The sequence below is a fragment of the Dendrobates tinctorius genome, unplaced genomic scaffold (genome assembly GCF_039654945.1).
Source record: "Dendrobates tinctorius isolate UK_male_01 unplaced genomic scaffold, ASM3965494v1 ptg000062l, whole genome shotgun sequence".
NCBI classification, from domain to species: domain Eukaryota; kingdom Metazoa; phylum Chordata; class Amphibia; order Anura; family Dendrobatidae; genus Dendrobates; species Dendrobates tinctorius.
In genome coordinates, this window is record NW_027361730.1 from 25,697,190 (window position 1) to 25,713,154 (window position 15,965).

At 42.0% G+C, this 15,965-nt stretch overlaps 1 protein-coding gene across 2 annotated transcripts in view; it reads left to right on the forward strand.

Annotated features, from left to right (window-relative positions):
- VPS13C (vacuolar protein sorting 13 homolog C) overlaps nt 1-15,965 on the forward strand; it is a 518,321-nt gene that overhangs the window by 275,361 nt on the left and 226,995 nt on the right. For both annotated transcript variants that reach the window (XM_073579421.1, XM_073579422.1), the window contains 6 exons: nt 9,497-9,801; nt 12,816-12,963; nt 13,763-13,871; nt 14,197-14,324; nt 14,449-14,605; nt 14,701-14,780. In XM_073579421.1, coding sequence (XP_073435522.1) covers nt 9,497-9,801; nt 12,816-12,963; nt 13,763-13,871; nt 14,197-14,324; nt 14,449-14,605; nt 14,701-14,780 — 927 coding nt within the window. The remainder of the gene's footprint in view (nt 1-9,496; nt 9,802-12,815; nt 12,964-13,762; nt 13,872-14,196; nt 14,325-14,448; nt 14,606-14,700; nt 14,781-15,965) is intronic.

A 15,965-nucleotide genomic window follows, 5' to 3' on the forward strand; every position in this document is an offset into this window, starting at 1 on the left:
TGAAAGCTGCACTCAGATGCTGGACTCTTGCTTGAAGAGAGCTGCACTCAGATGTTGGACTCTGTTGCTGGAAAGCTGCACTCAGATGCTGGACGCTGTTGCTGGAAAGCTGCACTCAGGTGTTGGATCCGGTTGGAGGAAAAGATGCACTCAGGTGTCGGACTCTGTTGCTTGGAGCGTTAGCAACAGAGCAAAGCTAAGTGGTGTTTCCCTGTTTGTCACTTTCCTCAGTGTGTGTTTTAGTGCAGTGGTGGGATGAGTTTCTGCACCGTCCACTTCACTAGTAAGGGATTGGTTCAGGGCGAGCTAGGGATTTCAGGTATCCTGATCGGCTCCCGGTGCGGAACCGGCCTAGGGATCATTAGGAGTGTAGAGACACCTACTCAAGGGAGTGCAGGAGGTCTCCATGTCCCCGTTACCTATCGCAGGGCCACCATTGTAATTCTTTTCTTGGTTTTCCCCTTTATTCTGAAATTCGCCCTGCTGGACCCGGTGTATCCAGACTTGCGTGTACTACTGAAATTCGCCTGCTGGAGGCGGTGTATCCAGGGTTACGCATGTCATATAAATTTGCCCTGCTGGAGGCGGTGTGTCCAATCATACGTGACCATGACACTAACTATATGTTTGAGGTTGTTGTCCTGCTCCAGAATAAATTTGGAGCAAGTCGGATGCCTCCCTTATGGTATTGCATGATGGATAATTTTCTGTCTGTAGATGCTTATATCACCTGAAAACAAAAGGATTGGTTGAAATTTCAACAGCCTGATTTTAGCTCCTCCAATATCATGTATTAGAAAGTCCTCATATACATCATATGTATTGTGGCCTTTTGATTAAATAGTCTAAAAATGTTCCATAAGTGTTTCATGCATTTTTGATAACTTTTTTTTATCAGATCATTTTTTTCTTGAAAACAACAAAAAGGCAGTCTTGGCATTCTGTCATGTCATTGGAATTCCAAATTATGGATTAGCAGAATTACAATTAATATTTTAACCCCTTTCTGCCATGTGATGTACTATCCTGTCCATGTGCCCTGGGACTTAAGTCCCAGGGACGGGATAGTATGTCACAGCGATCAGCAGCGCTCAGTGTGAGCGCCGCTGATCGCGGCCGGGTGTCAGCTGATTATCACAACTGACACCAGGCACAATGTGTCAGGGTCGGTCACGGACTGCCCCCGACACGTTAACCCCTGGCACACCGCGATCAAACATGATCGCAGTGTACCAGGGGTTAAAGGAAGCATCGGCAGGGAGGGGGCTCCCTCCGTGCTTCCCTGCGACCCCCGCAGAGGCGCAATGAGCAGCGCCGCTGCGGGGGTCGCCTTCCCTGCAGGTCCCCGGATGCAAAATGGCGACGGGGACCTTCTGGGGGCCTGCAGGGAGCCGGCTTCCTCAGTGCCTGCAAAGTGCAGGCATGAGGAAAGCCTGTACAGTGCCTGTGACCGATCGCTGATCTGTCACAGCGATCTGTGATGTGACAGATCAGCGATCTGTCACATGACAGTGATGTCCCCCCTGGGACTGTGTAATAAAGTTAAAAAAAAGTGTAAAAATAATTTTTTAAAAATCGCTAAATAAATTAAAAAAATATATTCCCTAATAAATTCATTTTTTGGAAATAAAAAAAAAACAATAAAAGTACACATATTTGGTATCGCCGCGTCCGTAACGACCTGCCCTATAAAACTGACCCATTAGTTAACCCCTTTAGCGAACCCCTTAAAAAATAAAAATAAAAAACAAAGCAAAAAATGATTTATTATCATACCGCCGAACAAAAAGTGCAATAACGCGCGATCAAAAAGATGCATATACATATCCATGGTACCGCTGAAAACATCATCTTGTCCTCCAAAAAACGAGCCACCACACAGCGTCATCAGCGAAAAATTAAAGTTATAGCTGGCAGAATAAAGCGATGCAAAAATAATTATTTTTTATATAAAATTGTTTTCATTGCATAAAAGCGCCAAAACATAAAAAAACGACATAAATGAGGTATCGCTGTAACCGTACTGACCCGAAGAATAAAACCGCCTTATCAATTTTACCGCACGCGGAACGGTGTAAACGCACACCCCAAAAGAAATTCATGAAACGCTGATTTTTGTTCATTCTGCGTCCAAAAAAATCGGAATAAAAAGCGATCAAAAAATGTCACGTGCCCGAAAATGGTACCAATAAAAACGTCAACTCGTCCCACAAAAAATAAGACCTCACATGACTCGGTGGGTCAAAATATGGAAAAATTATAGCTCTCAATATGTGGTGATGCAATAACTATTTTAACAATAAAAAGCGTCTTTTAGCGTGCGACAGCTGCCAAACATAAAAACCCGCTATAAATAGTAAATCAAACCCCCTTTAGGGAAATATAATAAAATAAAAAAAATGTATTTATTTCCATTTCCCCATTAGGGCTAGGGTTAGGGCTGCGATTAGGGTTAGGGGTGTGTTGGGGTTAGGGGTGTGTTGGAGTTAGAATTGGGGGTTTCCACTGTTTGGGCACATCAGGTGCTCTCCAAACGCAACATGGCATCTTCGCTCAATTCCAGCCAATTCTGCGTTGAACAAGTCAAATGGTGCTCCTTCCCTTCCAAGCTCTGCCATGCGCCCAAACAGTGTTTTACCCCCACATATGGGGTATCGGCCTACTCAGGACAAATTGCAAAACAACTTTTGGGGTCCAATTTCTCCTGTTACCCTTAGGAAAATATAAAATTTGGGGCAAAAATATTATTTTTGTGGAAAAAAATATGATTTTTTTATTTTCATGCTCGGGCGTTATAAACTTCTGTGAAGCATTTGGTGGTTCAAAGTGCTCACCACACATCTAGATAAGTTCCTTAGGGGGTCTAGTTTCCAAAATGGGGTCACTTGTGGGGAGTTTCAATAGTTTAGGCACATCAGAGGCTCTACAAACGCGACAAGACACCCGCAGACCATTCCATCAAAGACTGCATTCCAAAACGTCACTATTTCCCTTCCGAGCCCTGACATGTGCCCATACAGTAGTTTTCTCCCACATATGGGGTATCAACGTACTCGGGACAAATTGGACAACAACTTTTGGGGTCCAATTTCTCCTGGTACCCTTTTGAAAATATAAAAATTGGGGACTAAAAGATCATGTTTGTGGAAAAAATACGATTTTTTTTTATTTTCACACCCGGGCATGATAAGCTTCTGTGAAACCCTTGGGGGTTCAAAGTGCTCACCACACATCTAGATAAGTTCCTTGAGGGGTCTAGTTTCCAAAATGGTGTCATTTGTGGGGGGTTTCCACTGTTTTGGTACATTAGGGGCTTTCCAAACGCGACATGGTGTCCGATCTCGATTCCAGCCAAAAAAGTCAAATGGCGCTGCTTCCCTTCCGAGCTCTGCCATGCGCCCAAATAGTCGTTTACACCCACATGTGGGGTATCAGCGTACTCAGGACAAATTGAACCATAACTTTTAGGGTCCTGTTACCCATGGGAAATAAAAATTGGGGGTGAAAAGATTTTTTGTGGAAAAAATATAATTTTTTAATTGTACGGCTATACGTTATAAACTTCTGTGAAGCCCTTGTGGGTTCAAAGTTCTCCCCACATATCTAGATAAGTTCCTTGGGGAGTTTCCAAAATGGGGTCACTTGTGGGGGGGGGGTTTCCACTGTTTAGGTACATCAGGGGCTCTCCAAACGTGACATGGCGTCCGATCTGAATTCCAGCCAATTTTGCATTGAAAAGTCAAACGGCGCTCCTTCCCTTCTGAGCTCTGCCATGCACCGAAACAGTGGTTCCCCCCAACATATCTGGTATCAGCGTACTCAGGACAAATTGCAGTCCAATTTCTCATTTTACCCTTGTTAAATTAAAAAATAATTGGACCTGAAGTATTTTTATTATGAAAAAAAAGTTAATCATTTTTTTTAAATCAAAAAATTGCTATGAAGCACCTGAAGGGTTAATAAACTTCTTGAATGTGGTTTTGAGCACCTTAAGGGGTGCAATTTTTAGAATGGTGTCACTTTTGGGTATTTTCTATCCTATAGACCCCTCAAAGTGGCTTCAAATGTGATGAGGTCCGTAAAAATAAAATGGTGTTGGAAAAATGAGAAATCGCTGGTCAACTTTTAACCCTTATAACTTCCTAACAAAAAACAATTTTGGTTCCAAAATTGTGCTGATGTAAAGTAAACATGTGGGAAATGTTACTCATCAAGTTTTTTGTGTGCTGTGATTTAAGGGCATAAAAATTCAAAGTTGGAAAATTGCGAAATTTTCGCCAAATTTCCGTTTTTTACACTAATAACCGCAAGTTATTTGAATGAAATGTTCCCACTAACATGAAGTACAATATGTCTTGCGAAAACAATGTCCGAATCACCGGGATCCATGGAAGCGTTCCAGAGTTATTACCTCATAAAGGGACAGTGGTCAGAATTGTAAAAATTGGCCCGAGTATGAACGTGCAAACCACCCTTGGGGGTTAAGGGGTTAAGTTAGAAAAGTGGTGTTTTTCTTTTTAAATCACATTGTATCTATTTCTATAATAATCTCCGACCCCACAACACCTGAGGAAAAAAATATATAATCATTCTGAACTCCTTTTCCAAGGAGTAATAGTGTTTATTTACTTTCCTAATAAAGTTAACGGGCCACATAGTATTCAACTCCAAATATCTAGGTCTGAGAAAATGCTTTATTTTACTTTAGTATTCAGAACCTAGGGGTTATAACAATCAAATCTCACTACCAAAGGACTAATAGCTGAAATACCCTACCTCTCAACAAAATTCCTGGAACATTAAGCCGTGGTCGAAAAATGTTTTGAGATTTCTTAACTGCATTTTTTTTTTTCTCAATTCGCTCAAAGTGGTTGGATGAACATTTAATCAATGAAGTGCAATGAGTTTGCTTCCCTGATACAAATACTAGACATACTTATAGCTGTCAGATTCAAGATCAACCCAATCCCTCAATAACCCAAATACACACATCCAATGGTCCACCTGCACACTTACGGTAATATCCTTTTACTAAGGATAAAGGATCTTTCCAAATGGGTCGATCTGATTACACTCCTAAAACATGTGCATCGTCCATTCCACACCTGAGGTATTCTGCACTGGAGTGTATCCCCATTATATTAAAGAAACTCTGTATTCTATGCATTTTATGAAGTTAGACCTGTGAAAGCACCTGTGATTGATGTGGAGACAACCTAGGAATACGGTCCAATGCCTCCCTCCGTTGTTCTTGAGAAATTGAGCCCACTTCAACTTCCCACTTAGTTTTAAGGGTATGTGCACACCGTGCGGATTCTGCTGCGGATTTGCCGCTGCGTATCCGCAAGCAGAGTACAGTACAATGTTATCCAATGGCTTTAAAAACCACAGTGCACATGCTGCGAATTTTTCCGCGCGGATTCCGCTGCAGTTTGACACCTGTTCCAAACAGGTGTCAAAGCGCAGGAGGAATCCGCAGGTCATTTTATCTGCGGATTTACCTGCAAATCAGCAGCTGAATACGCACTGTGTGCACTCACCCTAAAGGAGTATTCCAGTATTCCCATCTCCAAAATCTTATCCTAATACTGTATGTAGTATGTGTAATAATATTAGCAAATATCTCCAGTTAGAAATGTAGCATAGTTCTTCTGGTTTGCTCTTACTTTCTCCATGCAGGGCACTGCAGTAGCTTATGTATCCATAGTTACATCCACTGATATAGTAAGAGTAAGATCTTAGTGGTTGTAACCATGGATATCGAAGCTACTCCAATGCCCTGTATGGGGAAAGTGACATATCGAATCAGAAGACCTATACTACATTTGTGATTGTAATTCCCGCACCTAGACTGGATGGCGGAAGCGTGGGATTGTGGCCCCACTGTGCCACAAACCAGACTACCCTGGAAGGGGTGTGACTAAGCAGCTACCTTGGTGTTCACTGGAGCCTCTTATGGTGAGGTCAGGCTTATGAGGCAGGTAGCTGCCAGGTGCCTCTCCAGGGCGGCGTGTGGCTGTGGCAGCTGATCCCACTGAGGGACTGAACATTAATAGCAGTTGCGGGCAAGTACAGACGGGTACTCTGGCTGTCAGGCTGGCACTCTGGCTGGCAGGCAGGGCTCGGACTGGATGGACAGGAACTGATTCGAAAGGGACAGGAACACAGGCAGGTATGAGTTGTATAAGGTGACAGATAGGGACCTGTTCAGACTGAGAGAACAGGAACTGTTAGGAATCGGTTCAGACTGGAGAGACAAGAACTGTTAGGAACCAGTTCAGACTGGGAGGACAAATACCCACAGTATGCGGAACAAGAGCAGAGCAGAACCGCAAGGTGCAGAGCAGCGAGGCAGAGCAAATCCGCAGGGTGCGGAGCTGAGTGCAGAGCAAATCCGCAGGGTGCGGAGCTGAGTGCAGAGCAAATCCGCAGGGTGCGGAGCTGAGTGCAGAGCAAATCCGCAGGGTGCGGAGCTGAGTGCAGAGCAAATCCGCAGGGTGCGGAGCTGAGTGCAGAGCAAATCCGCAGGGTGCGGAGCTGAGTGCAGAGCAAATCCGCAGGGTGCGGAGCTGAGTGCAGAGCAAATCCGCAGGGTGCGGAGCTGAGTGCAGAGCAAATCCGCAGGGTGCGGAGCTGAGTGCAGAGCAAATCCGCAGGGTGCGGAGCTGAGTGCAGAGCAAATCCGCAGGGGAAAACACAAGGATACATACAGCAGGGTAGGGAAGGCTACAAACAAGGATACAAATAGGTACAGGTATTGGACTCAGTACAGACAGGGTACAGTATCAAGGATTCAGGCCAGGGTATGCAGCCCCCTGGGAGTCGAAAATGAGAGACACAGAATGCAGGCACAGGCAAGGGTATGAAGCCCCCTGGGAGACGGAGACAAGAGAAATAGCAGGCAGGACCTGGCGACTCAGTATTAAAAGACAGATTGAAAGAGTTTGTTGCTCAGGCATCCCCCTATGGGTGGGAATGCCTTAAAGGGAATCTGTCACCCATTTTTAGTGATATCATGCAAAGATATTCAATTCTGTGTCACAAAAGGATTATATTAGTTCTTTTGATACCCCCGACCCCGCACCTTTGATGCATAAATACCTTTTATCACTCTTCCAATGTATGTAAATCGCCGCGGTCCGGTCAGATGGGCGTGGCTTATTCTACTCCCCCCCCCCCCCCCCCCCCCAACCTTGGCTTGCTGGACGTAATTTCATCTGTGATGCTGATGTGTAGTAGAAATTAAGCAATGCGTTTTGCACAGGCTATCATATCTGGGATAAAGTGATTTTGAAAAATTATCCTTGGTCCGATATGCGTGTCTTAGTTATGTAGGTATTTGAAAAAGAAATGATGAGGAAAGTTGAACTTTTGCTGGAGTTTATTAAGGCTTTTAAAAACCCCATCTATCACCTGCATTCCTCTCTCTCAAAACCCAAAGCCAACATAACTCCAATAACTGGGGAATATGCCAAATTGGAGTAAATTTAGTGCAACTTAAAATTCACAACAGCTTTCCCCCTGTCTCATACTTGCCAGTCCTCCTGCTGTTTTATCTCTCGGAAGTGTCACCAATTTGGTTCTTGCATGCTGCTTGCGCCAGATTAGTTCCTAAACAGACTTTGAGAATAGAGGATATAGAGGATGGAATCCAGCACGGAATTATGTAACCGGTACAGCAATTGAGACATTAGGATCATTTTGATGAGACTCCCTCTGCCTATTGCCGATAAAGGCAATCAATACCTAATATTTATTTTGTATCAGAATCTGTCCAGAACTGGATTCATACTGTTAAGTAAGGCCTGTTTCATACTTCAGTTTTTTGTGTCAGTTAAAATCCGCCAAAAAGGTGGAAAAGCGGATCCGTTCCTCACTGATGTGAACGGATGGCACCGGATTCGTTTTTATGACGGATCCGCCGAATGAAGAATTTTAAAGGAACCGCTGCCCGGGAAGGAGAGAGAGAGAGAGAGAGATTTTTTTTTTCCTCTGGCCGCCAGAAATGATTTCAGGGTTAAATTTCCTCCTGACCTCCGGGCATGCGCTGTATAAAAAATGCGGATCCTGCAGTACAAAAAACGTTACATGGTCCGTCCAGGCATCTCGGCGGACGCAAAAAATTGACGGATCCGCAAAAAAACGGATCCAACGGATGGCCATCCGTCAAGATCCGCCGGTAATGCAAGTCAATGGGGAAAAAAACGGATCCGCCAAAAAAATGGCGGATCCTTTTTTTTGCAAAAACGACGGATTTTGACTGATGGTCAAAAACGCAAGTGTGACACAGGACTAATCCTTGGGTCTGTCACTGACTCTTACACTCACTGACCTTGTCTACAGCCAGTAACTGGAAGAGCACGGTTTGCTTCTGAAGAGGAACAGAGGGTCTAACTGCATTAACAATAATTTTTCTCTGTTAATTTTCAAGCCTGATCATTGACTGAACTGTTTATTTTTGCCATTATTGGACTAATAAATGACTACACCTCCCACAAAGAGTAATATGTCGTCTGCATAGACCGTCCAGTATAGTTTATACAATTTATTAATTGCCTTACTTTGCTCCAATAAATTGGTCAAAAATGTGATCCAGGTGAGAAAGTGTAATTTCATTAAACAAGTCATTAAAAATACAGTTTTTACTCCTCGTTGGTTCTCGAACAGTTGCAGCATAAGTTATCTTTTCTAAGGCCAGTAATATGGTTTTACACAATATCTACATTAATGGTTATTATGAAAGTGGCATGAAATGCATGTGTGACATTGCTTAGTTTGTTTAGAGAGTAATTTCCGTTGACACTAGATCAGTTTCTGAGGAATAAAGCATGACTCATCCTGTCTTCGTCATTACCTAAAACTGTGAGATAAAATATTTATTTTAACCTGAATGGAAAGATGCGGATTTGGGTTTGTATTTGTGCAGACATAGTAAAGAATAGGAAGATGCCTGTCCAAACACCCGACAGTCTGTACATAAAGTTTTATTGTGGGTTTTTTTCAGATATCAGACAGAAATTAGTATAATTGTCATATTGTATTGAGATGAGTGCTGAGCACAATGTGGCACATGTATTAATCATGTGCCTGGAATTTACCGACCTTCCGGATTGGGGTTGTGTAGCCTGCACTCAGCCAACACTAATAATTAATTATGGGCCATGTGTTCAGCACACGTTTGCATCTTTACCTCGGCCTCACTGATATTACGAATGTTTATTCACTGAGAAATTGCCATTTGTTTGTCATTACCTTGTATTTATTAGTCTAGCGACTCTCAGACAGACGGTGTACCTGACCATTGACATGTAGGCAAACGTTTGAATCAGTGGTTGGATTTACTACGTCACGTACTCCTTTTTGAACGCCATTAATATTTTTACAGTACATTCAGGAGGTCATGGCCTGTATGCATGACAAATAGTATCCTCGGTGGTGTTGGTCTTTGTTTGGTTTATTCCTACTAAATTGTTGTTAACTTTTTTTTTTTGTATAGAACTTCCTAAGCAACTTCCATATTGCCAATGAAAAAGTGAGTTCAGCCACAGCCCAGGCAGCACAGCGAGCAGCCACCAGCGTGAAAGGATTGGCTGAGAGGAGTTTTCGACTATTGATGGATATTCATCTCAAAGCTCCGGTGATAGTACTTCCACAATCTTCTGTATCAAATAATGCCATAGTGGCGGATCTGGGGCTGCTGAAAATAAGCAATGAATTTAGTCTGGTGTCTTCCGAAGTCCACCAAATTCCCCCTATTATAGACCACATGACTATTAATCTCACCCAATTCAAGTTATCTCGGTAAGTGTTCTTCTCTGTGTAAGGTACAGAGCTCCAAGCAATTCTTCCATTTTGCTGCCCTTTTTACATGCAAATTATTGTAGCCAAACCCAGAAGTGGGCAGGAGCAGAAATAATATATATTATTATAGCGCCATTTATTACATGGCGTTTCACATGCGAAAAGGGGTATACATAATAAAAACAAAAGTACAGTGATCTGAACCAATAAAAGTTACGAGAGAGGACCCTGCCTGCGAGGGCTCAGTCTGCAAGGGATGGGTGAGGTGAGGTTAGAGCTGGTGGCGCAGCGATATGGTGGATCGGTGGTTACTGCAAATTGTAGGCTTGTCGGAAGTGGTAGGTCTTCAGATTCATTCAAAAGCTTAAAAGCTATACACTGCTATTTCTTTGTCTATTACCAGAAAGGTCAAATAAGAAGTACAAGAACTTTGCTAGTGAATGATAAGGATGAAAAAAAAGTTGCTCCTTTTTGTGGGAGCTAAATTATTCTAGTTAAGATATACAAATTATCTCGCCTCCAGAAGGAAGAAAACTTACTTGGTGTAGTGATTTAGAAAATGTTCTAGAAGGAGAATGTCCAATCTGGCCTTTAAACACAGCTGGGGATTTTAGCCAAACCAGATTATCCTCCAAAAGGCAGCAACACCTATCTGTAGACAGCTGTTTCTGAGCCATTGTCGCTCAGCAGTAGAGAGCCAAGATATTTTTGGGGCTGGATCAGAGGCCATTCACATAGCTTTCAGGAGGGAGTGGACGTCTACGGTTTCTCCTTAATTCTGATGTTTTCTGGAGTTTACAGACAATACTTGCTGGAAAAAGGCATCCAGATTAGCCTGTGTCTGCTTCTTTCGTTGAGACTCTGGTGTGGCTTTGGATAATGTCCTTAGTCATGTTTCAAGGCCCTTTTATGGGTCAGACATTGATTTACAGGATAGCAACCTATACATGCCAACTAGAGAGCTTTTTCACCACCTGTAGGAAAACAAATTTTAATACCTGGCATTAAGGCTTGGCCAAGCATGGTGTCCCTGTGCTAAGATGTATATCTTAAGGGTGCATATGCCTAGATCATTTTAACCTTAATGAAGCTGGATTTGTTGTAGTTTGTAAAAAGAGAGTTAACATTTTTTCCTTTGGGAGTGGGTGGGTGCAAGTGAGACTGGACCATAGTCAGAAATCACAATGAATAGTTGTGTTTGCAAATTTCAATAAAAGTTACATATAACTCCGAGCTGTTCACTCTAGAATAGAAGGCATATATACTAACACCAGGATGGGAAAGACGATTAAAAAACATGTGCTAGATCCTAAACTAATTTTACCAATTCAGAGTGTTAAACATTCCCAATACAATAAAAGAGAATTTCATATTTCTCCAGATTTCCGAGACCTGAAGTCAACTTTAAACACTTGTTTCACTTAAAACAAAAATTTGGAAACCATGTGGACTTTTAGAATTTCCTGTAAATCTCCAGACTCTGTGTTGCTCATGTTCCCATTGTCTGTTTATTCCTTGGTCCCCCTCTTTTATTGTTAATTTTTCAGTGCTTTTGGCCTGTTGTTCTGCTATAAAGCAATGTTTTGGTCTCTTCCCTATCTGCACCTATGACCTTCAATATTAGAATGGTTTATGACTATTGTCACCCCTACTGATCAACTATTTGAAGAAGTTGCAGCACTCTTCAATGTTTTCATTGGCAACAAACTATCTCACAGTTGTCCATGAAGTATTTTTTAGCAGACATTCTTATTTTAGCATTTGATTCAATGCAACAATGTTGCGATATCTTAAACAACCTCCAATGAAATGTACGAAAGGTAAGTATGAACCATACTGCAGCTTCCTGAAACACCTCCACAGAATCCAACTGATTTAATAATTATTATTTATACTTAAGGCAATGTTTAACGGGAATCTGTCAGCAGGTTTTTGTTAGCTCATCTGGTAGCAGCCTGATGTAAAGAAAGAGAAGCTGAATCCAACGATGTATCACTTAGATTACTGGGTTCAGCCATCTTCGCAGAGCTTTTAGATTTAGCATGAAACAGAGCTGAGAAAGCTAACCCCGCCTATCAGAGCTTTTAGATTTAGTATGAAGCAGAGCTGAGAAAGCTTACCCCGCCCCCACTAGATTGTGTACAAAGTCCTTAGACAGTGAGGTGCTTATCACAAGAGGAGTGGGCATTGCCGCACTAATCGAGCAATGTTAATCTCTTAGTGATAAATCACATCCCTGAATTCTGTGTTTCAACCTCTCCTGCTATCTTCAGATTACATAGCAAATACCTTCTGACAAATTCTCTTTAATTTTCTATATCCCCATAAAAATACTTGTTTTGCTTACTTAAGTGTCCATTCATAATAAACTGATCATAAAGTGTTACCACCGCGGAACCCATAGAAATCAACTATAATTTCTGTTGAAACCAGGCAACACATCTTCCGTTTTAATGCAGCGCCATACCGTGTCTCAGGGGTAATAATGCATTCCACAGTGCCTACTGTATCAGACAAAGCAGGGAATACTAATGAACTTCCATGATTCACGTAAGAATTTGCATATAAGGCATGATACTGTAAATCATAGTACGGACTATTAAGACAGTACAGTGACAAAAATAATCAGTCCATCTATATGTATATCATGCAGTATAATATTGGAAGGCGAAAAAAAGATCCATATCTAATATAAAGGTAGTATAGAGCTTACTGCATATTGATGTGAAGGGACCCCACATACAGCCTCCAGCGTCCCAACGCTCGTTTCACCGTCAGGCTTTCTCAAGGAGAGTGTCGGTGTGCCTCATGGTTTCCTTTTTCTAGCGGACCATACTGGCTTATTATTATAATTATGAGGTTCATGGTGTGATGTTGGTTTGACATATCAAAATAATGATGGATGTGACACTATATTTTCTGTGAAAAAATTAAACGTTGCTTTACAAGCAGTCATATAACACATTATTTGAAAGAATGGTCATATAGAATTGTGATAGACCTTTTCTTTATAGGGAAGTCTTGCACACAAGTTCAGCACAGTCGGCCGAACAGATCCTGCAACCTATCAATCTGTCTTTGTCTGTAAATCGCAACCTTGCAGGCACATGGTACCATGAGATTCCCATTTTGGAAGTAAATGGTCATCTAAATACTATGGAAGTAAGTAATTACAGATTTTGCATTTTGGGAGATTGGATTACCCAGAAATGAGGTGAAATGGGCTCTGTGGTATGGTACCTTACCTTAATAGAAGTATATTGTTCTGCGATAGTTTCAAAAATAATAGAAGTACTATGTGCCTTTTTAATCTATATACAATGGTCCTTTATATTTACAATATTTATTTGTGGCCTGAAGACTATTATAATATGCAAATGCTGTAACTTAAGATTGCATCTCTGTCATCCTGGAAAAAAAAATACACAGAAAAAGCAAATATAAATGTCTGGAAGTGATGCAGGAAGGTGGCAAGTCAGTCACTGTTGAGGATAGGATTCCCCAGGGTTCACCACAGTACACACACTGTTGAGGTAAAACTGAGCTGCCCTCGTGATGTCCAGGGTAGCGGCCCATCCTTGCACACGTAAAGAACAGTACAGTATATACTGTATATCTCTACTAGGTAGGCAATCAGTGCAAACTGGCGTGACTGGTCCGTGCTGCCCTCTGCCCAGGTGACTTGAATGGACAAGCACAGCATAACATTACGGTATGCCTTCTACGCTGCCTGCTACCTACAACATGGGTAGTTACGCACCCTGTACTGATCTGCTAGTACTTTGGAAATTCTGTACGGTCTGGTTGCCTTTAAGAACTTTCTCAGTGTGAAAATATTGTATTCAAAGTTAAATTGAGGAGTCACTGTACACTTATACATCGCATATACATATGCAGGCAGTGGTAGTGAAGTAATGTATATTGATCAGTTTAATATTTGCTTTTTGGTTATTTTTCTTAGCTTTGGTTGAGTCAGGAAGATTTAAATGTCATCTTCAGTGTTTTGGTGGAAAATCTTGGTGAGGGTAAAGAAGAAAATGCCGTTTCAAGGCAAACCTCCGGACAGACTGGTATGTAGTCCGCCAAGTCATGTTAGTACATCTGAGAATAGATAATGTGGGAAGGATGGTCTTTACAAGGTCATAAATGCATTTTTTACGTTGATGCATGAGCTGAAGTCATCTGCTGCTATCTTTGGTTCCTTCAATTGAATTATACTTGAAATGTACAAGATTTCATCAGAAATAATGAATTATGGCTTCACTAGACTTTTCATAAATGTAATTTTTTTTTTTTTTGGCTCATAGTACAAAAGTCATTGAATTCAAAGTATAGGAATTATCAATAAAGTTTGTTTAGGCTGATAGATTTACTAAACTTTTTTTTCTGTGACAGAAATTGTAAAATCTAAAAGTGTACTCCACACAGTATCCACTAATAAAGACCTTGCTAAAATCTCTGAGCCGGAAACCGTAGAGTCGACCTCTGAGCTGAGTCTTCTGATGAATTTTGAAATTAAAAAGGTAATGTTGTCCCTTCTAGGTTTTGTACTTCATGGTCAAGAATTGTCATATATGCGTATATTTTCTTACATTTGCCTGTTGTAAAGCATTTTTCTCTAGTTTGACCAGTTTTGTTTTTGCCCAGGTTGTGGTTCAACTAATGAAGCAGGTTCGTGGAAACGCTCCACCTCTACATATCATACAGGCTTCACAGCTTGGGGCAGTAACACGGGTGGGAAACCATGAAATGACAGCAGCTGTATATTTGCAGAAAATCAGCATGACGTGTACAGAGTTCCCCGGTGAGCTTTTGATTAACAAATATCCGAGTTCTGACCATATATCAAAATATCTGTTCTTTCTTTTCATGGTTAATCCATGTTCTTTGCTCATCTAGGTCCCACAGGAGGGCCCCTGCTTCTTGTTAATTCTTCTGATGACACCAATAAGCATCTTCTAAAGATGGAGTATGTAAAGGTTTGTAGGTGACTTTTCCAATACTAAGAGTTTAATCTCAAGTGTTTTGGGATCATGTGAAATCTTTGCTTTTAACGTATCCTACAGCTACATGACAGCTGCTTGTCTAATTTGTACAAAGGTTTAGTTTTTTTTATGAGGCATTCATTACAGAACTACGAGTGGTTAATGGGATATAGTTATATTCCCCTCTGTGTACAGGCGTAGTCTATAGTTGCATACACACTGCATAGCGCTAATTAGATTTGTGGGCAGTAAGGATATGAATTGAGCTTTTTCATTTTCATCTCTGCAGTAACAGCTCAGTACTTCTTCGGCTTTTATGGAGTTGTCCACTATCGGGACTACCCCTTCTTAAATAGTGTAGTCCCCCTTGTAAAACAAAAATAGCAGATATTCATAACACATTCATGTAACATCGCCATTCCAGCTACATTAGCGTCGAGGCTTGCGGGACATTACTTTGCCCCGTGAGTTCTGCCACTAATCAGCAGCCACAATTTGGCGGTCCGCTCTCACTACTTCCACTTATCCAAGGTCCATCCATAGGAATGAGAGGCCGTTGATTGGCAGTGGGGGTCATGGTTTAATAATTTAATACTAGCCCCGAGAGATCCAGCGTCGACATTGCTTAAGTGGCTTTGTTGCAAGAGGTGAGTATATGTGGTGTTATTTTTGTTTTCTCGTTTGCCTTATTGGGGGACACAGAGACCTTGGGGTGTATGCTGCTGCCACTAGGAGGCTGACACTATGCACAAAAAAAGGTTAGCTCCTCCTCCGCAGTGTACACCCCACCGACCGGCAGAGAATTCCTCAGTTTAGCTTAGTGTCAGTAGGAGGTGGACACGGGTCTTTTATTAGACCCATATCTACCTCGTCGTGCGTCGTTCCTTTTCAGGTTCTACGGAGGGATACAGAGTGAAAAGTCACATCTGTACTCCCACATGGAGTCTGCAAGTACGGCGTGTACTGCCACCCCGTATCCTTGCAGTTCTCCGCGGCAGGACCAGCCAGACGGACGCCGACACCAAGACGTGCCAGCGACTCCAGGGGTCCTTGTCGCCAGTCTCCCTCCCACTTGCCTACCAGAGCCTGTCGGTTGGATGAGACGCAAGACTTCTTCAGACAGGTAATGGATCGTGGATGGGTGAGTATTTTTTTTTTTTTTTTTTATTTATTTACCTG